Raw genomic sequence first — 24,178 nt, 5'->3', positions numbered from 1 at the left:
ACTCAGTATCATTTAGTGGCATGCACCTGCCACACACTTGTGTGTGCCGTTTGGTTGCAAGCTGCAATGTTCTACATTGGCGGCATAGCACCAATGGGTTATATATGACATGCCCAGGGAATGGCTTTTGTTTTGTCAATATGGTAGCTTATCTTATCTTATAAACATATAAAAAATGCTTAAAATGGTAAGAAATATGAGAAAAAGAACGAAACGAAGATACAAATGTATCTTGAGGTGTTGCGCATATAACACCATATTTATATTAAAGTCTTGCACTTCTGGGTATCTCTACTTGCCTCTTTTAGATATGCATGGTGTCAATAGTTGTCAACAAAACCCACTTGACTGGCCAACCCCCACCCACCTGTCTCCTTTGTGGCCAACTTCACCTTCCACACGGCCAACTCACCAAGTGGCCCACATATAAGGTATTATGTCAGATTGGCATTACTTTTGGGGCCGCGGCGGCATCTGTGGAATAAAAGAAGCTAGTTAGTTTTGCTTTTGGCAGTTCGATTCGCTTCGTTTCCGGGTCGAGAGTGGCTGGTGAGGTGGCGGCTTCGATGGGGATTGGGGGGTGGCCAGAAGAGTGTCCCTCACGAAGGCGCCTTGTTAGTGCGCTGACGCACCGAACTGTCCAGATCTGGCTCTGTTTGACTTTTCCGGCGGAGCTGCGCGGATGCCTGGGGGGCGCATATGTTACTTTATTGGCATTCAATTTGAGTTATCGCTATTTTTTCCTGTTCATATGCGTTTTTGCCCCGGGCATTTCAGTCTGGATCTTTTCTCTTTCGTCTGCGGGCTGGTGAAAATGAATTTTCCAATTTTCACTTCATCCATTGTGTTAGGCTGCTCCTGCTGCTGCTGCAGCTGCATCTCGCTGGGTTTCCGAGATTTTATCGACTGTTTACGTTTGTGCTATTTATCTGAGCACGTTCAACTAAGCATGGAAAGAAATTCTGGTAAATACGGGGAGGAAAGTCATTGCAAAGGAACGAGAATGCCAAAAAGGCACCAAGTATATAATCACATTTTATTTGAACTTCTATTTCACTTTATTTGATTTGATTCCATTGCCATTTTTAGCTTGTATTTCCTTCCAGAGTTGTACTTGTTTATCCCAGATGTTGGTTTTTCCTTGCCACACACAGCAGACATGCACAAACGAGCCCAATAAAAACATATATATTGATTGGTCTTCGAACTCATTTAACTTGGCCCGAAGAGCACATTTTATTAGTACCTATAATCATGAATTAAAGCTTATATTGGTTTTTAAGCAGTACAGCGATTAATTTTTTACAAGGCACATTAAACGTTTGCGGCCGCCAACTCTTCGGTACGAATATTAAATGCAAAGTGCATTTGTTTTAAGTTGATTGGTCTTCCGTTTAGATTCTTTTTCCTATGAAGTTGTATAAGTCTTCTGTTTATCGACCAAATTGTTTGCAATGCCAAATTGGGGAGACCTGTCCATTAATTATAAATCAAAAATCTGAAAAAAAACAAGTAAAAGGTGGTGGCTCATAAAGAAATTCTGCCACGCGGCAGTCATTAAACGTTGAATATCCTTGAGGGTCCTTGTGATTTAAGACAATCTTTCTTTTGAACTTCTGCATGCAGTCATTTGCAATGGGGGTTTTTCAGGTGGCACGTGGCGATTGGGAAAGTGACTCGTTAGGAGGTGTTGCATCTGCTCTTCCCGCTTCAAAAAAAAAAAACCAATTTGCAACCCGCGGCTTCCTCTGCCAAACTTTGTAACATACTCATGGGAACATTCAAAAAATTATTGCTTGTGTTTTTGCGGAAATTGGCAATTAGAGACAGGCGTGAATGTTGAACCAAAAGATTCTCAAGAACCTTTATGGTTTTGGGGCTTTACATACCAGAAAAGCAGTTTAAAAGCGAAAACCAACCAATAGTCAACGTGGTGCAAAATGCCATTAATAAATCCAACTAAATTTATTCCAATAGTTGTATGATTTGGTCATCCAAAAATGTTTAGCATATGTGCAGGACTAAGCAAACAGCAAGGACATTGCCCATTAGCCGTTCTAATGCTACTTAGGCCCTATAATTATTATCGAGTACACACAGGCCAATCAATTCAGTGTGTGGGTATGGGTGCGGCACAAAGTGCATAATTAAGAGAAGGTCCTGCGAGGCAGCCTGTTTGCATTCGTCCTGTTTCCAGAGTCCTTGCTGTCGAATGGCAGTCGGGACCACACCGTCTGCTCTGGTTGTTGTTGTTGTTGTTGATTCGTGGTTAATAGAGCAGTACTTAGTGCCTGATGGAGTCCGATGGCAGGGGCTCATTCTTCGGCGCCCCAAAATGGCTGGGGGCTACTTAAACTTTCGCATTTGTGTGAAGGTGAATCTCTGTCTGCAAGGCAGTTATGCGCATTTCTGCATGAGCAGCTCCTGACTTTGCTTACCTATGGTGTGTGCATGCACAAATACCATAAGAGTATAGGCTTGCGCTGGCCTTCTACTCCACTCTATTATTCAACGAATGCAGTATACCCTTTAATGGCCAATACGATGTAAGCATGCGACATTGATCATAGTTAAGGATTGCACTACGGGACTAGCGTGTTGTGTGTACTGCTGTGCTAGTTTTGCCTGTTTGGCTTGGCAGTTATTTGCACCCTGTTTATATAGTCCACTTTTGAAATTCACCTCTTTCTTGGCTGCATGCGAAACAACCTGCCTAAACATCATGTGTGACGACAAAAACAACAGAATCGGCTTTAAGAACACACATACCCATGTCACTCACTCACCCAGTCAAACTGTCAGTGCTCCATTCAATCTTTGTTGTTTGTGCTCTTGCCTGCAATTGGCAGCCGGGGCAGAATTACATTTGCTTGATTGAACTTACCCCGTGCCCCAAGTGCCTCCTCGTCCTTATAAGCTTTTCCCCGCTTTTCTCGGACTATACACTGCTTGGACTGCAAAACTACGACAGACTAGAGGATGAGACCTCAGATGCGGAACAATGCAGCCTCTAACCGAGCTGCAGCAGCCATGTCAGATACTAAGATACTTGCTCCTTTTACCTGGTCGACATGTCTCTAAATGTATTAACACTATTACCCTCCGTGGGTTCAAACACACTGGAGTTGATGGAGTGCCTCCTTCGTTTAATGCTGCAGACAAACTTATTTTTTCCATAAAGTTTAAAGTTCGCACTTTTGAGATAGAAAATGCACACTTGATAAATATATGTATGGGCGATGCTCTATATTGGCCCCCCAAGCCTTTACTTAATATGTCAAGTTGAGTAAACAATAAAGCAAAATAGAAGGACAGATAAATACACTGAGATAATTTTATGAACATTTCTTGAATTTAAATGGAAATTGTGAAACCTCACATTGAGTACTTTTACACACACTTTGAAAATCCTGATTCCAAGTAATGTAACTAAATGATCTTAAAACTCCCTTATGTATAATGATCCCACATCCCTATTGGATCTAGATGTGTGCATACCCAATGAATGTAGGAGTACAGGGTATTTATTCAAATAAAAGAGCATGACTTAGAATGTAACTTAGAATGATGTTCGGTCAACGCGCGGTATGAGCGATAAAATCAAAGCGCAGTATAACCAAACAATTGTTCAAAAAGAAGCGCACATTTTTCGGACAAAGAAGGAAACGCAGAAGAAATGTTTTGAAAAAAACAAAAGTTTAACTCCTTTAAAATCATTAAAACGCTTTTAGCGCTTTTCACGCCCCTGGCCAGCGAGAATTTCCACCCGTCTGGCAAAGCGCTGGAAAGTTTAGTTTCGGCTTTGTTACCGAAAAAACAGAAAGGAAAAAAGAAAACTGTCGGCGATGATGGAAAAAGTGGCAAAGTTTTTCTCAAAGGCATCACTGGCGAAGTATAAGAATAAAATGACCGACCATGAGTGACCGGAGCAAAGCTCCATGGGCTAGTAGATACCCTAACCAGATGACTTTCCTGTGAATAGATTTTGTCACTTAAGTGCCAGCAATGTGGAGGGCAGCCGTTCCTCCAGCCATGACTCCTTGGCTCCTTCGTCCTCCAGAAATCCTTTGTCCTTGGCCGCAGTTTGAATCAAAGTGTCTTGGTCGTTCGCCATTGAAGCGAATGCGTAGCCCATGCCAATTGTGCAATTGTTGGAAAATTTCTTCTTCAGGTTTTTGGTATCTTTTCTTTTTTTTGACATTTTTTTTTTTTGCCTAAAAACTTTATCGGTGCGCCTTTCATTTTTTCTTAGCCATTTTTCCCCATTTTTACGCTCTTTGCCAAACCGTTTCCATAGTTTTTGTTGCGTTTTGGGTCTCGTCTTAAAAGGTGTTGGCCATTATGCGGTTGCAGATACCCTTTGATCGAATATTAAAGGCTAATGCACAGAAATGGTCAAACGAAATCGAAGTCAAGTGTTTTCGTCAAAAGTTGGTAAAGGGAAAGTGGCATGAGTTCAATCGATTTGACGAACTTCAATCAAGCTGCCCCAAAGAATGAAGAATGACGAGCATCGCTGATTCGGAATCCACGTGGATTCATGGCACATCCCATTTGGGATTCCGCTGAAGTTCTGTCGTCAAATGGCAGCAGTCTGCAGTCTGCAACTTTAAGCTAACTTGTGATACGTATCCCGCACACGCGCTCAGTTTGAGTTCGGTCAACAATTGCCCAGATAGACAAATTGGGAGGGAGCGCTGACTGTTTGATACATTGTAGTGGCCAATGTCCTGGCCATTTGCAGTTGCGCGGCCACCAGGTTACAGCGAATCGATTCCCTCCATTCAATACCATTGTTCGGCGAAAAGGCATTAGTGGCAACAACTAGCTGGTGAATGGGAAAAGGATAAAAATGCATTACTATGAAATAAAAAGTTATGTATTAAATTGTGCGGACTTCTGTGAGGGGAATTGTATTCAGCGCTTTCCTTTTTTTGCGTTTCTTAATTTGCGTTTTGATTATTAGCAGAAAATAAAATATTATATATTTTGTAAGACTTGGATTCCCCATTATTTCTCTCAGTGCCAGCTCCGTAGCGATAAGGCAGCCAAACTGAGCGCAGTTTGCTTTCGCACTGGTTAATCGTCAGTGGTCGGCTTGGAATATCAGACGAACTAACCGCATCACCGACTACTGACCCCAATCTAAGCCCCCTAATCAGCCAACTGGCGGCGACAACAACGCAGTTCCTGCAATCGAATTCAGTCGGAGCCAGCTCCCTCTAAGATGATGATCGAGTGGTGGATGCCATGGGTGTGCCTCTTGCCGCTCATGCAGGCGGATCCTGTTGCTCCCCAGCTGGATCTTGGTGTGAAGGACTTCCAGCTGGAGCTTCTGCGCGAGTTAAGCGACCTGGTGCAACAGCGGATTGAGCCGAGTCTAAACGATTACCTGGATCGTCTGGGACGCATTCCTCGGAATGCCAACTATACAGAAGAGATGAGTGCAGCTCGTGCCACTCCAAAGCTCCAATTGAAGGTGACGCTCATCAAGCAGCTGCTCGATGTGCGTCCGCACCTGGATACGGATATGGAGTACACTATTGTGCTGCGCAACCTGGTCTTTCTGAACCGAGTGAGATCCACGCTGAGGGCGGCCGAGGAGACCAGCACTCAAGAGATCCGAATGATGCGCATGCATCGCCTGTGCCAGCAACTTGACCGTCCGGCTCCTCATCGCGGCAGTCACCTGATCAACGAACAAACAGTCGGAGCGGCATTGGAGCAACTCAACCTGACCAAAAAGGAGGTGAACTCCACCGGCTTGAATCTTAATGAGTTTGGGGCGCAGCTGTACGAGCGGGTCAAGTTGTCCGGCGCCGAAATCATCGACAACTATCTGCACATACTGCGCTCCCTGCTGCAGGATATCATCGACGGCGACCATGCTGATCTGGCCGGGAGCAGTGCCAAGCTGGACAAGATGCAGCAGCAGCTGGACGTCATGCTGGCCACGGAGGACTTCTTCGAGAAACGGCAGCGGGTGTACGCGTACCTGGAGCTCCACTTGCGCACCGACTACGAGAACATGCGGGACTCATCGAGCAGCGAACACATCACCGAACATCTACTCGAACAGCTGAAGACCAAGGGACTGGACCTGTTCGTCATCTTTCTGTTCAGCAACTTTGAATTCCTAGACCTGGTGCACGAGCACTGGGAGCAGCTGCTGCCACAGTCACCCAGTTTGCTATACGACGAGACCGCACGCCAATTGTACGATCTGCAGCAGCTGTACCAGGTCTTCAAGCTGGACACGGAGTGCGAGGCCAAGTACACGGCCTACTCGGACGCACTGCGTCGCTTGCACGAGCGGACCGTGGAGCAGGGTCAGCGCAACCGGCACATCTTTGAGCTGCTCCATAACGCGGCACAGAGCGTCGGCACGGTCACCTTCAACATGATCCGGGCCAAGTGCAATGAGCTAAGATGAGATGGTATTGACAATTATAATAAAACCAAACTTTGCTACTTAAGTGATGTATAGTTCCATATACTAATATCTTATATTGAAGACATCGCCTGGGCTGCAATTGACAGCGTTTGAAAGGACAAGTTTCACAACATAATTACATTTTGCCAGTTCCTGCGGTTGTCGCCTGCTTTTAATATCCGTCTGCCGCATCTGATTTCGCTTAAGTATCGTCCAGGAACACCTTTCCACATCTTCGGGGTGAGCGGACAGCAACTTCCTTTTGCCGCATTATGCAGATGTTGCCTCTCCTGGTGTTGCCACTGCTCGTTGTTTATCTGATGCTCCAAGGATTCAACTCCTGCTCCTGCTCCTGCTCCAGCTGAAGCTGCAGCATCATGACTCCCTTGTGGTACCTATGGGCCTTCAGACTAATGACTGCTGCTGCCGCTGTCGTTGGCCAAAGCCAGCTAATTAATTGTCGTCGTTGCAGGTGATTAGAACTTAAATGAGTTGCCGGTGCAGCAGAAGTTTCCGTGGCACAGTTAGCCATCAAAAAAGGGACGACATGGTGGGATAGCCATCCCGAATAGGAGACACGGTGCTCGCTGTGTTATGCAGCTGTTCTGTGGTCATACGATAGCATTTTTATGACAAAACCAAGTGCGAAATTTGATATTCTTATATAGAACAAAGTGTCAAGTTCAATTTGCTTTAGTTGTAAGCAAAAAATCATTTGATATATGACTTTTGCATATGTTATGTTGATTTTGAATACAATTATAGTACAAGAGGTAATCAAGAATCATATAGACTGAATAAGAATAAAATTGGGGATTTTCATTATGTCATCATTATCATTATTTGTTATCAATCCCAACTATCTTATTTTATTTGCAGTCATCAGCGAAGATCCCGAGTTTACGGATGTGATCGAAAATATTACTGTTCCCGCGGGGCGTAATGTTAAACTAGCTTGTTCAGTCAAGAACCTGGGATCCTATAAGGTAAGACCAAACAAATGTAGTTTACCATTTTGTAGATTTATTTAAACTTAAGTAAAAAATCTAGTATTTGGCCTTACAAACCAAAATCCAAAAGGTCAACTTTCTGACCAAGCAGCAGTAGGAATGGCTTGCGCTGAAATAAATGCTCCACCGCCAATCGATTGAAGTGGTTGATGCGGGTGTGGGGTTAATGCCAACTGGACACTGCTCCATCCAACTGATCAATATTCATTGTGTGGTGCACACTTTTGGGCGGCGCTCGGCGTGCCTAGAAGAATCCATCGCATCGCATAGAGAAGCTCTGTCTTGTGGCTCAGGCGACAATTTAAATTTGCATCCAATTGAATTTCCATAATGTGCGTGCGACCAAAACGTGCATAAATTTCATTCTCGACTTTCGCCTCGACACTCGGCTTGTAATAATTTTTATGTCTCTTAAGTTCGGCATGTGCGACCCTCGACCCCCGCCACCAATAGCCACCCATAGCCACCCATAGCCACCCATAGCCACCCATAACCACCCATAACCAAGCATTACCGCCCAAACTACACCATCCTCCGCCCAGCCATTCATCTCCAGGTGCTATCCTCATTGGCCTCAGGTAAGCTCAAAAGTTAACCAGCGAGGACCGCTTGTAGCTGCAATAAAACGTGACTTTGCATGCAAAATAGTTGCCTAGCGAGTGGGTGGGGCTGGGCCACCCCCCTTCCGCCCATCGCAGCCGCACATTGGCTTTAGCACAAACAGACAGGTTGCCGGGAATTGATTTTAAAGCCCTCGGCGGGTATAACCACTTTTCCAACAAACTGGCCACTCGACAAAGGAACATTTATTAACAGCAAACAAGCAGTTTAATATGTTCCAATGAAAGTTGTAAATCGATGAACTGTAAAAGTGTTCAAGTGGTTTTCGGAATAATTCAGATTTATAACAAAGAAAATTCATTTTATATATTTTTAGTTATTCTATATTGGCTTACATGTTTTTGCTTAAATATTTCATTTCTTTTTTGTGGCTATCAACTCTACACTTTGTTATTTACCTGAGAATATGTTATCTCGCAATTAAACTTCACATGCATGCACAGAAATACTTGATATATTTAATTTAAAATTTCATCAGTTAGGGCATCCACACTTCGTTATGCTTCGAATTTTAAAAACTTTCAGTACTTCTTGTGCTGCCAAATATTTGAGCTGCGTGGAAATTAACTCGCGTAGTTCATAAGCGCTTTTTTCACACGTTTACTCGCAAATTGTTAATGTCGAGCGAGTAGGTTTTTATTAGCTGAAGCCCTTTAGCTACCCGTTTTCCCCATTTTCCCCACTTTTCCCCTTTCCCACAGCACTCCGTATTGTCCTTGTTTGCATTTCAATTTTAAACGCCTACACAAACAGTCGAAAAACTCGCACACATAGTCGAACGCACTAACAACAATGCCAGTAACATGAGCATAAGTTTACTTTGTTTATGTTGTTGCTTGGCCCCACTTCCAGCCCGATACGCCCACTCCGCCCCCACAGAACATAAACATTTTCAGGCATAATAAAGTTTGTTTATTTTTGCTTCGGCTACAAGTTTTTCAACTTGTTTTCTTTTTTAGTTTTTACTTAAAATTTTATGACTTCATTTAGTATTTTCTATGGCAGGCGTCGTCGGCCAGCGGCGTGGAATTTTGTGGGGGGTGGGGGGTCTGGCTGGCAAGAGTTGTGCCATTACGCAAATTGCAAATTGGTCATTTTGTTTGTCGGCTTCTATCGAATCGAGCCATCAGCATGTGTCTGGGACAAGTGAAAGCTTCTGCTCCATGAAAATGAAAATGAAGATAAACACAAAAGAGCTGGCAGCACTTTCCAAATAAAAAACTGCTTTAATGGAGCTCGTGGACATTCAGCTGCTTTGCTTTAAGTGAAATATGTGGTGGCACAGTGGCAGAGAAGATTCTCTTAAGATGGGATTGTTTTGTAAACCGAATATACCTCAACCAAATTATTACCTTTACCATTACCATGTCCGTTTGTCCGCCCGTCTGTCTGTCCGTAAGACTGTCCGTAAGTCTGTCCGTAAGTCTGTCCGTTCGTCTGTCCGTTCGTCTGTCTGTTAGTCTGTTCGTTCTATATTCAAGTGATGCCAACACCTTTGAAGTACCTTTAATCTTATACTTATAATCTTTAATCTTACTTATACCATTTTGCATACATATGGCAATGACCGTGTAGCTCAAATTAGCAAAACTTTCAAATTGGGAGCAGCATAAGTGCTGGTGCCACTAATAGTAATCTTCTGGGCACGGCTCGTGCCATAAATGGACTAAAATATGCGTGAAATTTTAATGGCAGCTGGTGCTCGGCCTGTGGAGAAGACTTTTAAAAGTCGCAGTGTTACATAACCGCCCAAAAGTCTACATTGCCTTGACTTTTACTCGAAAATCGTAAAATAATTTGGTCAAGAGTCGCACTGTGGCAGCGCCTTCCTTTAAGAGGATGGAAGTCAACTTTTGATGGCCTAACATGGCGTCTAATTAAATTTGTTGAAATGGCCTTTAAGCTTAAGCCAAATTTTGAAAATGAACTTGCAAACTCAAGCAGATTTTGCTGGCTTCAACTTAAAGCGCAAACTTTCTAATAACTTAAATCCGCTTAGCAATTCATTTCTATTGATTTTAAGTCCACTATCTTACCGTCTGGCTGATAAACGTGGGTACATTAATTCTTCCATTCGATTCAACTTTGAGCAACAGCATCGCAAAACTAGCATTTGGCTGACTTCTCCTGACTTTTAATATGCCAAAGTCAACGGCGCCGAAATGTAAAATAAGCAAATTTGATGGCGACTTCCTCGCCGCCGTGTCTCCGATTCCCGCTCATCGTCTATCGGGCTGCACGTTTCCCTAGCAGACGTTGAAAAATTAACCGATATCAGTCCACGTTTGCCAGTCACAATCCTTCTTGGCTCCTCCTGCCGGCGGCGTCCTTCGGGGGATGTTGATAGTGCAGCGTTTCGGGATATTTCATTCAATCCCCCCTTTCGGCGACGCCACTGGGCGAGCAGCGCCCACCATTACCATGGATTCCCTGACACTTCTATGGAATTTATCATTGAAATGGCATCGACCTTCTTTGTTACCCGCACTCGCCATGTCTCCTCAGCCAATGCGTTGGGTGCTTATATTTGCATAAATTGCTTGTTGTTCTCGGCTCCTGCCCCGCCATCTGTTGGGCGGAAAAAGAAAACTATTGGTGGTGTTGCATAAGCGTTTGGGTGAGTGGAGCATTATGCTTAGCCTATAGCGCTGGAGGAGGTTCACGATGGTCTGCGCATCGGTTGTGACATGTGGAAAAAGTTTAGTACCGAATGCGGTCGTTAATCCTTCATTGAAATTGATGATGATGGCCCCAAGTTTGGCCAATAAAAGCGTTGACAGCTTGTCGTCAAAATGACCCACGCATACATGTTGCCGCAGTTGGTTGACATCCATCATAAGTGTGGTCCCTAGCAACGCCTTGAATAATTAAGGTATTCTGTCTTCCAGGTCGCGTGGATGCACTTCGAGCAGTCGGCCATTCTCACAGTTCACAACCACGTGATAACGCGTAATCCGAGGATTAGTGTCACCCACGATAAGCATGACAAGCACCGCACCTGGTTCCTGCATATCAACAATGTCCAGGAGGAGGACAGGGGCCGGTACATGTGCCAAATCAATACGGTAACGGCCAAGACCCAGTACGGATTTGTCAAAGTAGTGGGTAAGTCTTCGACTGGCATTGAACAGCTTCGCTGTGGTCCTACCATGTCCTTTGCATTTTTCATTTCATTTGCCAAATCTGTCGGAGGATATTAGTTTCACAGTCCCTTTTCGACCCTACTCTACTTTTGAGAACGACATGGATGTGCGTGATCATCCATCATGTGCGAACCCATAACTCGGGAAATAACTTAACAAACAATATTAGAAACCAATATAATTATAAAGATCCTTAAAAGAAATGGATAAACTACAAGGAAGTGCTGGAATTTGGGAACAAGTTCCGCCTTTCAAGTTGACAAATCAACATCATCCGGCTACCGAACGGCACTGGCACAGTCCACATCCACATCCTATTCCACAGAAGCCTTCATTGCCTCCTGCAGGGTCGAATGGGCAATGGGCAATGGGAAATGGGCGTGCCTCGGTCCATTCGCATAAATCAGTTTTTGTGGCAAAACTTGAAAAATATGTGCGCAAACAAATGGCAACGGACGATGAAGTGAAATGGACGGGGAGAATCAGCAGGCAGTCCGTGCAACAGTTTGGGCTCAGAGTGCCACAGTGGCAACACACACACAGGCACGAGGGAGACACGCAGACACAGAAACAGACACAGACATGGAAATGCAAGGACACATATGCTGCACATAGTAGGATTTGGGCTTAGTTCCTTTTTCGAAGCAGAAGACTCGGCAACGCCGTCTGTCGTGACTGGTAACACCCATTACTGAAACTTAATGAATGCTTCTGATTCCTCTTTGTATTTATTCCCTTAACGTAAAAGAGGTAAATTTCTTGTTAACCATTTGAGTCAAGCTGTTCCTCACTTGAAGTTTTTAAGTCTAAATGTAAGGACTCTTTTTTAAATTGGTCCAATATTAATAAATATTTGTATATTATACTCCTATAACTCATGAAACAAAATACACTTCTATAATGGGTTACTTTTAAAACTATAAAAAATTGTATCAAAGTTTCGTGACTTCGTAGAGCAATTTTTCAAAAATCACATAAGACAGTAATCCCATTTAAACTCGATTAAATCTCGTTGACATATTAAAAGTGCAGCATCGAGTATAAGCCAGATTCCGGTTGATCACACTTTTTGCCTGGGCCAAGTAATGAAACTTTGTTAAGCCTAATTTCCCAGGCCAATTTAAATCGCATATTGGGGTTCATGCGGCGTACGCCCTTAAAAATTTTGCAGGTATAAAAATGGCTGCGGCATATTTTAAGCATTTTTTTGTTGCCTGCCTTCCACATTTGTGGCTCGTTTTGTTGGCTCTGTCCAGAGCGACCAGAGCTGTCATAGTTGCATTTTTTGTGTTTTTCTTTTTTTTTTTTGGTCCTGGTAAATTTGCCTTGCATTTTTGCCGGCCCAGAACTTTTGCCACATCAGCGTGTGGCAAGGATATATACATATGTGTGTGTGTGTGTGTATCTGTGTGGATGATAACGTGCGTGAGTATGAGTGCCGCAAAAAACACACAAAAAATGGCGACAACGACAGCCAGCGCGTTGGCCAGAAAGAGTTAACCGGAAAAAATTGTTAACAGTTACAGTCGCTCTGGTCATACCGCATCAAATGGCCAAGACGCGTGCTGCGTGTTATATGAGCGTTTTACAGCACCGACGCCTGCTTAACGACTTTTTAAAAGGCATAAGGCATAAAACCGCAGGAATAGCAGAAACAATTGTCTCTTCAGAGCTTTTCGGGCCAGTTTAATGGACAGGTTTTAGGCCTCTTATATAAGCCGTACTTCCTAAAGCCGGCTTTGTTGGGACCAATATTGTGCCGTCAATTGCCGGAAAACGGTTCCATAAAAGATCGTATATTGCATCATTCAAATGAAATCAAACAATTTTAATTTACATAACAAATCGAATTAATTGCTACAAAACCAAATGGTGCGCACTGGTCTAAATAAAAATCGGAAACGCCACACTGGCGCACCTCGATTTAACAAAACTAAACAAGAGGAACGATTTAGTTAGAGCGATTCGACTAACAGATACCTGCTACTCTGTAAACTGATTGCTTGTGAATGTCAAGCGAATTTCTGTATTCTTCTGTGATTTTTGACACAAACTTTATTGCATTGGTTTGGAAAAGCTCTATCTATGTAGGTATGTATCGTTCTTTTCAAAAAAGGCAGCACACTCCGACTAGTAACAGGTATGTTTGCGAAAGAAAAACGCAATAAAAACATAACATACTCTTAATTACATTTAGCGACAAACATAAAACGAAATTAAAATGTTGCATTTGTCGTGCGTAGATTGGGGGAAAATACAAACGTGAAAACGTCGGGCAAATGAGTAAATAAATAAATTTATTTTTCGGTAGTGCAACATTTGTGAATTTAATTTGCTGACTCGAATGCAATGCGCGGAATAAAATCCACAGACATCACGGAGGCTACGCAGAAATTTGTGGCTTGAGCATGCAAAAACAAACATTAAATGCGCCCGAATTTATGGCCCATGCACACAGAATGCATTTAAATGCGCCGGCGATGGCGATGGCGATGGTGATGCCGATGGCAGCCTGCTGTTGTCCATCCTCTGACGCTGTGCCGCCTGATGCAAACTGGGCACGGAGCAGCAGGAGCAGGACCCCCATAGTTGCTCCCCTTTTTGCCGCCAAATTACCGCACATTGCGAAAGTAGCAGCAAATGCAGCTTGTAACCGAAGCAAAATAACAAACACCAACAATTACGAGCTGGACGGGAATGGGCACGAGGATGTGGATGTGTATGTGGACACGGGGTGTTCTCGGCGCGGCTGCCGCATACATATATTCTCATTTATGTTCACATAATGAGGCCATTTATTAAATTCAATTATTTTGTTGACATCGGTGCTGTGTACGAAAGCAATATAACAATGTGCTAAGGTAACAAATAACAGAAATAGCCGCTAAACTGGGCGCCACAAAATAGGCAACAGTATCCAATGGACATTATCTTAACCTGGTCATAAGCTACTGTATGGAACTGTACAAATTTATGTTAAATTTAAACTGAAATGTACTGATGCTACATATTAAAAAACATCAAATTAAAATAAATGATTCCTATCTAAGCCATAATCGTTTTAAGCGAGCAAAAACAGATAAATAAATAAAAACTTTTCAGGCAAACACATCAATTAAAAAGTTTATAAGGATTTTGCAGCGCATGATGGTCGCCAAGTGCTAAGCCAAAAACACCAATTGACGCATTATGTAATAAGCGATAGAAATTCGGGTCCAGCACTTGCACCACTAATTAAATTTCACATGCACATATGTATGTCGAGGAAAAAGTTTCTTGGTTTAGGGTCCAAAGTTTGCGCAATGTCGGCAGCTGCTAAAAATATCAATAAGAAACTAATATGTCAAAAGCAAGGGAACAACATCTGCTGGGTCACCAAGTTGGGCCATTTTTTTTTTTTCATCCTGGTCCTGTCCTGGTGCTGTCCTGGATCTGTCCTGGTTTGTCCGGCGATTAGCACATCAAGCGTTTATTAATAGCATGAAATAAAGCTTTGGCAAAAAGTTTTTTGGTCATTATTGGGCATGAGAAAAGAAAAGGTAAAAGGGCGAAACTTTTGAAAAGTTTTTTCTTTTAATTACGCTTTTTTTCCCCTACGGTTACCATAGTTTTCGGATGGGAAAAGTTGAAACAGAGGTTTTTCCTTATGAAAGGCAACTTTCTACGACAACAAGATAACCTGGCTATTAATGTTAATCCCGACGATGCAATGATACGCGAACAATATATATTTGTAGCCCCGTGGCCTCCAGTTCCATCAATTAAAAACGTGTGCTGAAAACCAGACATTTGCTGACCCGACTGCCATTGATTAGCTGTCCAATTCAGAATGAATGGCGACAGGTCACTGCGAATACGTGACCTGCCATGGAAGACCTGGCCTTGACCGCCGGAAAAATGCAGTACGGATTACTGGCAGCAAATCAAATTTATGATTTTTGTTAGGAAAATGGAAAACTGCATTTGAGGCAGCTTCAGAAATTTAGAATTTATTATAAACAACTGTCAAAGCTAACAAATGTACACAACTAGGACAGCTCCAACTACCAACTGCAAGTTCTGGTAAACACTCCATTTAAATAAGATACATTTGAAAAAGAATGGTAATTTATCGCAGCTAACTTCAGGTTGGAACCAGTGTGCATTGCCAGTACGGCGGTATGCTGTCCATTCCACGACCCTTTCCATGCTTCCCCGTGATTTGCATAGATTTTTCATTAAAGATTTTCTGGGATTTTCGACCAAATACAAAAGAGTTTCCCGGGCGATTGAAAAAATCCCTCAAACAAAGTGAATGGCAAGGGAAGTGAAACTGATGACAACTTGATGAAGGTTGCCGCATCGATTTTTGAATTAACAGAATGATTCCTTATTTCGCCAGGAGCAACGGAGCAAACGGATTTCAAATCTGAATCTGGATGCAAAGCTAATTAGGCTTAAAGTTACGCAGTGACTGTGAGTAGAACAAGTAGTCACTGGGGAGTGAGCGCATTGGAGTCAACAATGCGTGAAATGTTCCTTTTTTTCCACTTTCTAACTGCCTTGGGGGAAGTCCGACTTGTCTGAAGGGTAGCTCCGTTAAGCCAGTTATTAGCATTACAAGTGCTTCTCTTTGAAAGGGTATTCCTAAGTCTCTGTAGTCCTAGGAGTGTTTTTTACCGGTTTCCGCTTTCTTGGCAACGCCACTTCCATGAAAGTAGAACTTTTCACTTCTGTCCTTTGCATTTAAATCGAGCTTTGCACGGTTCCGTTTAGTTTTTGGGTAAAATACTCCCCTGATGTCCGCCTCTCGCTCTCTCCATCCAATAGTGCCGCCCAATATAGACGACGCCCTGACCTCCAGTGACATCATCGTGCGCGAGGGCGATAACGTTACGCTGCGCTGCAAGGCGAAAGGTAGTCCGGAACCGACCATCAAATGGAAACGCGATGACGGCAACAAAATCGTTGTCAACAAGACGCTCGAGGGTGAGTCCAATCCTTAGACCAGCCTCTGGCATGCCATTTACCCGGAAATGATTGCAGTGCACGACTTGGAGACGGACTCCCTGGAGCTGGAGCGGATTTCGCGACTGCACATGGGCGCCTACCTGTGCATCGCCTCGAATGGAGTGCCGCCAAGTGTGTCCAAGCGGATCAAAGTCAGCGTGGACTGTAAGTCCATTGAATCCTGACTTAGTTGGGTTTTCTTATAATGATATATATATATTTCGTTTCAGTTTCGCCGATGGTCTGGATACCGCATCAGTTGGTGGGCATTCCCATTGGATTCAACATCACCCTGGAGTGCTTCATCGAGGCGAATCCGACCTCACTTAACTATTGGACGCGCGAAAACGATCAAATGATCACTGAGTCATCGAAGTACAAGTAAGTTGAAGTCATCGTGCTACTGTTTTTTCACCTCTCGATTGAGGATGTTTAGGGTTATCTCTTAGCTGGATTATCAGCTGTGGTCACATTATATTCCACTGATATGACGAAGTTCGGCCAGTCGCTTCCAGCAATCTCGGTTCTCGGCTCAGTTTGCTGACTGCGATGTGGTGGATTGCCAGCCTGTTTATTGTTCCTATTTGCGCTGCTCCCACAGCCCAGAATGTCAAGGCGCATCCCAACTCACGGCTGATGAGCAACATCCTCAGCTACGTGGCCGAGGATTCCAGTGCGTGCGGCAACTACTTCCAACATGCCTGCGGCAAGTACGCAGTGCGTCACATCGACGATCCCTTCACGGAGATCACCCAGATGCTGGACCACAAGGTGAACGGGAACCTAGTCCAACTGATGTACGAGCTGCAACAGCGCTCCCAGTCACCCGGCTTCAACGAGTCCAGTGTGGAGGCCAAGGCCCTGCGCTTCTACCGCACCTGCCGTGAAGCTCCGCAGAGTACACGCAAGATGGAGCACTACCTTAGACTAGCCCCTCCTGGCGAGGCAATCAAGTGGCCCCAGTTCATGCCCCACGGCAAGCCCTGGCCAAAGGCTCAATTCAAGTGGATGAAGTCCTTGGGGCACCTATACCGCTATGGTTTTACCAATGTTCTGGTGAACGTGTTGGTCTTACCGAGCTCTGAGAACAGTAACCGCTTCCGACTGGACATAAGTATGCCCAGTCTCGAAGGGGACGCGCATCACCTGGGTGGTTTTCTGAGTACCGTCGCCACTCTCCAGGTCATTGGTGTGCCGACGAAAAGCGTATTACCCCTTGTGCGGAAGATCAGAAGGCTGGAGTCCGCCATACGGGTCCTAACCGAAGTGGACGACGATGATGAAAGCGAGACTTGGACTTTGCGCCAGTGGGAGTACAAAACCGGCTACGCATGGCAGGACTTCGTCGAGTCAATAGTTGGCCACAGTGTCTCACAACACTACTTGGTGCAGGCCCAGAATGCAAAGTACTTCACGGGCCTTAAGCGGCTGATGGACTCCACGGACGCCGAGGTGGTGGCCAACTACATCATGACCCGATTCATGCTCTACCTCATAGACGACTCCATGGATAGCAATGAGCACATCGAATGCGTCAAGGATGTGCGCCGCACCATGAACCTGGCATCGAACCTGCTCTACAAGGAGCGCTTCCTGGACCCGGCGACACTGCAGCAGTACACCCAGGAAGTTACGCAGGTCTTTGAGCAGTTGCGCCGTCAGTTTCTACTGCAAATCAATGAGAATCGCCTTGGGCTGACTAGTGAGCAGAACAGTATGGTGGCCACAAAGGCTCAGCATGTCGTTCTCAATATCGGGAACATGCCAAGAGGTCGTGACCATAGTAGCTTTGTCAGCCGGCACTATGAGGATCTTGTCTTTCCGCTCGCTGATTTCGACTACGCACGGGAACATCTTAACCTGCTGGAGTTCCGCACCAGAAAGCAGGTTTTACAACTTGACCAACGTGCTCCGACTCTCGACGAGTTCTTCTACTTGGCGGATCCTAACACGGCCATGAGCTCCAGTCCCTACTACCTAATGCGAGTAAACGTCATCGTTGTGCCACACGGACTTCTACAGGAGCCATTCTTTGCAGCGGATAGCCACGACATATTCAAGTACAGCCTGCTGGGATTCGTCCTTGCCCATGAGTTGATGCACTCCGTCGACACCACGGGTCTTCATTTTGACAGATATGGGAACGTACACGAAATTGGACCGCAGATATCTAGTTCGCCGAGCTTTGAGGCGGGTGTACAGTGCCTGAACCGGAACAATACACAGTATCTGGACGAACGTATTGCGGACATTGCCGGACTGGATCTGGCCTATTCCACCTACTTCCAGAACAACTCGCGGATGAGTCTAACTGATTTTACCACCATTCCGCCGCAACAAATCTTCTTCCTCAATCTGGCACAGTTCTTCTGCGGCAACGGGGATCCAACGAACTTCGTTGATCACGACAACGACCAGATGCGTCTGCAGCAAATGCTTAAAGGGTTCGTTCCGTTCCACCAGGCTTTTGGTTGTCCAGCAAAGAGCAATCAGCCCGAAAAGTGCCAGCTGTGGTAAATGGATTCAAGTAGTGCTATATCAACTGAGATTCGGATCTTTAAATTTTGAAATCTAGTGTATAAAACTATATTCAACAATAAACTAAATGGATCTGAAAAAGTTCACTACCCCATCGGCCAGATACTATTACTGTGCATTTAAAACACTCTTCGTTAGGTGAGATTTTATTTATTCATCACTGGATCCTGCGATGTCCTGAGGGAGAGATGTAAAGAGAGAACCATTACCAGATGCGGCACCGCTGGCTGGCCTGCATCTTGGCCTTCTTATCGCATCCGAACTCCCTTGAGAACTCTTCAAAGTTCGCCAGCGTCTGCATCACACGCAACTCATCCGCGGCGTGCTTCAAATGAGCCTCCGACTGAGAACGCGGACTGAGGACGGGCGTCCGGCCGCAAAAGAACTGGGCGAAGCTGATGAAGAAAAGCTGCCTCTGGCTGAACTGCGGCATCAGAGGATCCCTGGGCTCCCGCTTGTCTCGCACCCCGAAGAAGGTCTCATAAGCCAGCCGCAGGGCCACAAAGTCGGCCAGCTTTTCGTCGATCCATTTGGAACCGGTGGCCATCTGTTGCTGCAGACACTGGAGTCCTTGCCGAAACTGTCGGCTAGCGCCGATCTCCTCCACGGGCCCCATGATGTTACCCAGTGCGTCGTAGTCCATTCCCGACATATCGAATCCGTGTGCCAGCTCGTGGGCCAGGACGAATCCCATAACGGCGTGCTGCTGCAGGGCGCTGATGTTTCGATGCCAGATGGGCAGTTGGAGCAGACCGTGCGGCACCAGGACCAGATTGCGTGGTCTCACATACAGGGGCGACGAGTTGCTGGCCTCCCAGCTTTCCGACAGGTAACTCAAGTTGCTCCCCGTGGAATTGGCGAGGTTTGTCACGTTTATGTAGAGCAGATCGTGGTTCGCCTCTACGCGTTGGCGCAGCAAGACCAGCTGGTTGCCGTAGAAGGAGTGGCCGCTCAGGTCAACTCGGACGTGGTACTGCTCCACATCCTCCATTTCGTCCGGTTGAAAGAAGCCCATCTGCAGTCGAACTGCGTGCAGTTTCTGCTGCAGGATGTGCACCAGAGGTGGCGATAGCCTCATCCGGTTCTCAGCCAAGATCTGGCCAAATCGAACCTTTAAGCGCTGGAACAGTGAGCGAACATAGGATTCGGATTCCGGGTCGGAGAATTGCTGGCCCACCAGCCAGCTACTGGCCAGAGGCATGGCCCTCCTGAGGGCGGCCACGCACTCACCTCGTGAAATGTCCGCGGGTCCTTGTTGCTTGAGGAAGGCCAACCACTTGAGCATGATGTAGCTGCAGACGGTGTCCGGGCTCTCCGATTCCACCAGGTCGCTGAGTGCCCTGAGGTACGGAATATTCTCGATGATCAGTGTGGAGCGCAGATCCAGCTCGGAGTCGATTCGCACCTGGCGCATAAAGGACAGCCAGCGTAGCTGCGGCAGGTACGAGTCTAAGTAGCCCAGCTGCATTTCTCGCGGTCCTTCGTCGTCCTCCAGCTCCTGCAGGCGGTGTAGTTTTCGCTCGAAGTCGTCCACCTGGCGAGCCAAGGCGTTGGCCGTGCGCTTTGTCTGTCCGATGTCCAGAAGCAGTTCGATCATGGCACCTTCTCCCGTGGGCTGCGTCTCCTGGCGACTCGGCTTGTTCACATAGATGCTGTAGTTGCGCGAGTCATCCCATCGCGGCAGAACCTCCTCCCGCAGCAGCACCCCGTTCAGTCCGTGCAGACGCAGTCGACCCAAGGTCGTTATCCAATCGAACTGCTCCGGACGCCAGCCACGACCCACCGATGGCCACTGCGTGGAGTTGCTGGGCGGCAGGAGCTGCAGGTACTTCTTGAGGTTGTACGGCTTAAGGCGCTTACACGAACGGTAGTAGAGTCGCATCTGCTCCAGAATTGAGGAGTCCGACTCGGAGGAGCTCTCATTCTTTCGCCGCAGCAGCAGCTCCAGCCTCCGGTTCACGGAGTGGTCTATCAGTCCCAGGGTGTCGGTGGGCAGCAGCTGACCCTGGTACCGCTGCCGATCCCTCGTCCAATCCCTGTCGCGCAGGGAGTGCTGCTCCTGCTGCTGGATCTGCCAGTTCCCGCAGGCATACTGGTAGAAGTTCTCGCAGGGACGCGCCTTCGTGTCCATGTAGCTCTGCAGCTGCTCGGCCAGCATTTCCTGGACGCTCTGGGGGGCGTTGGTCTGGCGACAGGCGGTGGGCGTGGTGCGCCAAGCCAGCGAAAATATGAGCCAGGCCACTAGGCTGAGCTTCAGCATGATGGTTTCGACTGTGACAAATTGCAACTGGCCGGACTACGATTCGCCCGGACCGCGGAGACTGCGGACTAGAGCAGGCCCATCGCATGTCAGTCATCATCGTGGGAGGAGCAGTGGATCCTAGCTATATGTGCACACCCAGTACTTGACCTTTCTTTTTTTGAATAAATCTTCGAATGCCTTCTTTTCCTGATAGTTCAGTAAAATTGATTTTATAAGGCTAAAGTTCGATGGACGTGATCCTAGATACCCCACTTGGTGGCACATTCTCCAAAGCTTTAAACACTCGTAGGATATTATATTACTTGACTTTAGATCGGATCTTCAGTACCTGGAGCCACTGTACTCTGTAGGCTAGGTCGCATTTTGATTAGACATAAGTGCGCGCTTATCAGTTTCACCTTGGCCTTGATACCCGATTGTGGGCTGTTGTGGAACTGACCCACAATGAGCACAATGGCTGTCATTGAACTTGCCTCACGCTGATGCCTCCGCCTCTCCACTTTCAGAACCGAAACCATTCCCGGCCATCCGTCGTACAAGGCGACCATGCGGCTCACGATTACCAACGTTCAGAGCAGCGATTACGGCAACTACAAGTGCGTCGCCAAAAATCCTCGGGGCGACATGGACGGCAACATAAAGCTGTACAGTAAGTGACTAGGCTATATGTCTTATTTATACCCTTTGATATTGCGCCACAGTCGCCGCCAAACGTATATGTACACCCCACTCTAAATGGGCGCCAGTATTTTGGGGGGCTTTGAACTTGAAACTCTGAAAGTTGCTTAATTCAAATGGACGCAGATAGAAAGGTTAATTTTGCAGGGTTTTTTATAGCAAGATTAGATTTTTATATTTAATAAGGAAATGACGTGTTTAATTCGTCTCACCGACGTTTTTCTTCATATCCTTGCTGCCGCCAACGGGGCGTATGCGCAATCCTCACAACCGGCAATTAGAGCCACTGCAGCGTCAATAAAGTGTCAATATTGTGTCAATTTGCTAAATTACTCCCCAGTCACTGTTTGGGCCATTAAAGCCCAGCTCGGCAGCAGCGATTCCGATTACAAAAGTTCATAAAACAAAATAAAATGCCCGCTCGTCGGTGGTGAGGTGGGGTGGGTGGTGACAAAAACCCGACGCCACCAAGAATGGCGAATGGTGAAAAGACAACTTAATTTATATATACACGGTTTTCATTCTGCTGCCACAACAATGGGCTGTGTTGCCCATCGAAAAGTGGGTGTCGTTCTACCAATTAAAGGTAACAATGGCCGCATCGATAATAGAAGGGGCAGCTCCGACAATGAGAACAATGAACCTGTGACAATTTTATTGAGTGGTCAGGAGGCGATACAGTCGCCGAAATGCGCCGTCAACCAGGCATTGGAGTGGGCTATAGTTTCGTGATTCCCAGCCGAGGCAAGGCCAAGTGTCAAGCCCAATAAATTTCCTCTACAAATTGTCTTCAATAATGCCAGCGGAGGGCAGCCAGCCGAGAAAAGGAACCGAGAGTTGTGAATCCTCCCCGGGGAGATGGCCAAGAAATTGAAAAGAATCGGGGGGCAGGGCGGGCCAAAGGGATTGCACTGAATTTACGATGGCTGATAAGTGAAGACAATTCGGCTGGGAAACCGAAAATATCTGTTTAGGAATCGAGCGGAGGACTTCGGCACTGATGGGGCGCACATTTTTGGGGCAGGACTGACTGGCTTATAACTCACTGTTAATTTAAGTTGTTTATGGATTGTTTCCGATTGAGCAATCCACTTTGGTACGGTACCGTTTTTTGCCGCTCTTACCCCTTATTTTAATTACTACACTGACAGAAAATAGCTTAAATAATGCAAAAAAATAAATGTAGAATAGAAAAAGGATTCTTTTTTGACATGTAGAGTTACACTTGCCTCATGATTCCACTTTCATGCGACAGCTCCTATATTTGTTGAATAATTTCTAACGCTATGTACCCCAATATTTCTCTCCGTGTAGTGTCGAGTCCGCCGACAACACAACCGCCGCCCACAACCACAACGCTGCGGCGGACGACAACAACCGCGGCGGAAATCGCACTGGACGGCTACATCAACACGCCCCTGAATGGCAATGGCATTGGCATTGTGGGCGAAGGACCCACAAATTCGGTGATTGCGTCCGGCAAATGTGAGTAGTGCCCAAATGCATAGGGATGTTGATGTTGGCAGAACAAATGCAGACGTTGCACTTTTGTTTATCCATTTGCAGCGAGCATTAAATACCTATCGAATCTGAACGAGATCGACAAGTCGAAGCAGAAGCTGACGGGCAGCAGCCCCAAGGGATTCGACTGGTCCAAGGGCAAGAGCAGCGGGAGTCATGGCAACCTAGTGGCGTCCAGTTGGTCCCTCATCTGCTGCATCCTCGCGCTGCTGGCGACACACTCGTGTGGTTGAGAACTATGTGCGATTCCATTTTAATAAAGTGCCATTACAAACAGTCGAAATGAAAGGTGTAACGAAGCCGATGCATACGATTAGCCATAACAACTGTGTAATTAATTAAGCGAATTGCAATTTACAAACGTTAACGAAGTCAAGCTCTGGTTTTCCCCGCAACACCCTCTGCAGCCCATTAATATTTGATTACGTTTGGTGGCGAAAACCACAGCGTGTTTTTAGGCAAACAAAGGTACCAAATTAATCAAGCTCGCATATTTGTTCACCATTCGTTCGGAAGCACTCTTAAATATTTTCTAAACATTCGTTTGGTTTTAAAACTAGTATCAGTTTACATCCATCGGTTAGGGTATGCGAAGAATGTGGTAAAAAGCATTTCGGCCGAGCCAAAGCGATGCAAACCAAAGCACATAAATCCTGGTTAGTTAGATATAAAATCAATTAATTTGCATAAACACCCTTCGAATGATGCCAAATTGTTAAAAAAGAGAGCACTACTCACCTCCAAGCAAACTGTAAATAAGCGCGTATGTGCATGGATAAACCCCAAATGCAATTGTAAATTATGTACTCGTTATAGGCACTAGAAATGAATGTTCATTTGTACGAGAGTAGGCATCAAACCATTTCAAAACTAGATATTTAACGGGAAAGTGAAAGGCTTAAATACTCTGAAAAACAGGCACCTAAAATGCATTAATCAAAAAACCATTAACCTAAATAGGTAACTAAGCAAATATGAATTA

The 24,178-nt window shown here is 45.7% G+C and overlaps 4 protein-coding genes across 5 annotated transcripts in view; 3 read left to right on the top strand and 1 right to left on the bottom strand.

Moving 5' to 3' along the window:
* Positions 1–23,479, top strand: part of LOC117140966 (neurotrimin) — a 32,468-nt gene extending 8,989 nt beyond the window's left edge. For both annotated transcript variants that reach the window (XM_033304205.1, XM_033304196.1), the window contains 8 exons: positions 7,313–7,419; positions 10,953–11,169; positions 16,017–16,175; positions 16,233–16,361; positions 16,427–16,577; positions 21,504–21,646; positions 22,990–23,160; positions 23,242–23,479. In XM_033304205.1, coding sequence (XP_033160096.1) covers positions 7,313–7,419; positions 10,953–11,169; positions 16,017–16,175; positions 16,233–16,361; positions 16,427–16,577; positions 21,504–21,646; positions 22,990–23,160; positions 23,242–23,429 — 1,265 coding nt within the window. In that variant the 3' untranslated portion in view covers positions 23,430–23,479. The remainder of the gene's footprint in view (positions 1–7,312; positions 7,420–10,952; positions 11,170–16,016; positions 16,176–16,232; positions 16,362–16,426; positions 16,578–21,503; positions 21,647–22,989; positions 23,161–23,241) is intronic.
* On the top strand, positions 5,110–6,476 carry LOC117140974. The gene has a single exon (XM_033304222.1). The coding sequence runs from the start codon at positions 5,228–5,230 to the stop codon at positions 6,431–6,433; it is 1,206 nt and encodes a 401-aa protein (XP_033160113.1). The 5' UTR covers positions 5,110–5,227; the 3' UTR covers positions 6,434–6,476.
* LOC117140949 (neprilysin) lies at positions 16,716–21,189 on the top strand. Its single transcript, XM_033304171.1, has one exon. It carries the CDS (start codon positions 16,746–16,748, stop codon positions 18,711–18,713), a length of 1,968 nt encoding a protein of 655 aa, XP_033160062.1. The 5' UTR covers positions 16,716–16,745; the 3' UTR covers positions 18,714–21,189.
* LOC117140959 (membrane metallo-endopeptidase-like 1) lies at positions 18,928–21,018 on the bottom strand. Its single transcript, XM_033304183.1, has one exon. It carries the CDS (start codon positions 20,992–20,994, stop codon positions 18,940–18,942), a length of 2,055 nt encoding a protein of 684 aa, XP_033160074.1. The 5' UTR covers positions 20,995–21,018; the 3' UTR covers positions 18,928–18,939.
* Positions 23,480–24,178: the final 699 nt, after the last annotated feature.

This window comes from Drosophila mauritiana, chromosome 2L, assembly GCF_004382145.1.
Source record: "Drosophila mauritiana strain mau12 chromosome 2L, ASM438214v1, whole genome shotgun sequence".
Lineage (NCBI taxonomy): Eukaryota > Metazoa > Arthropoda > Insecta > Diptera > Drosophilidae > Drosophila > Drosophila mauritiana.
This window is presented reverse-complemented; position numbering and strand designations above follow the sequence as displayed.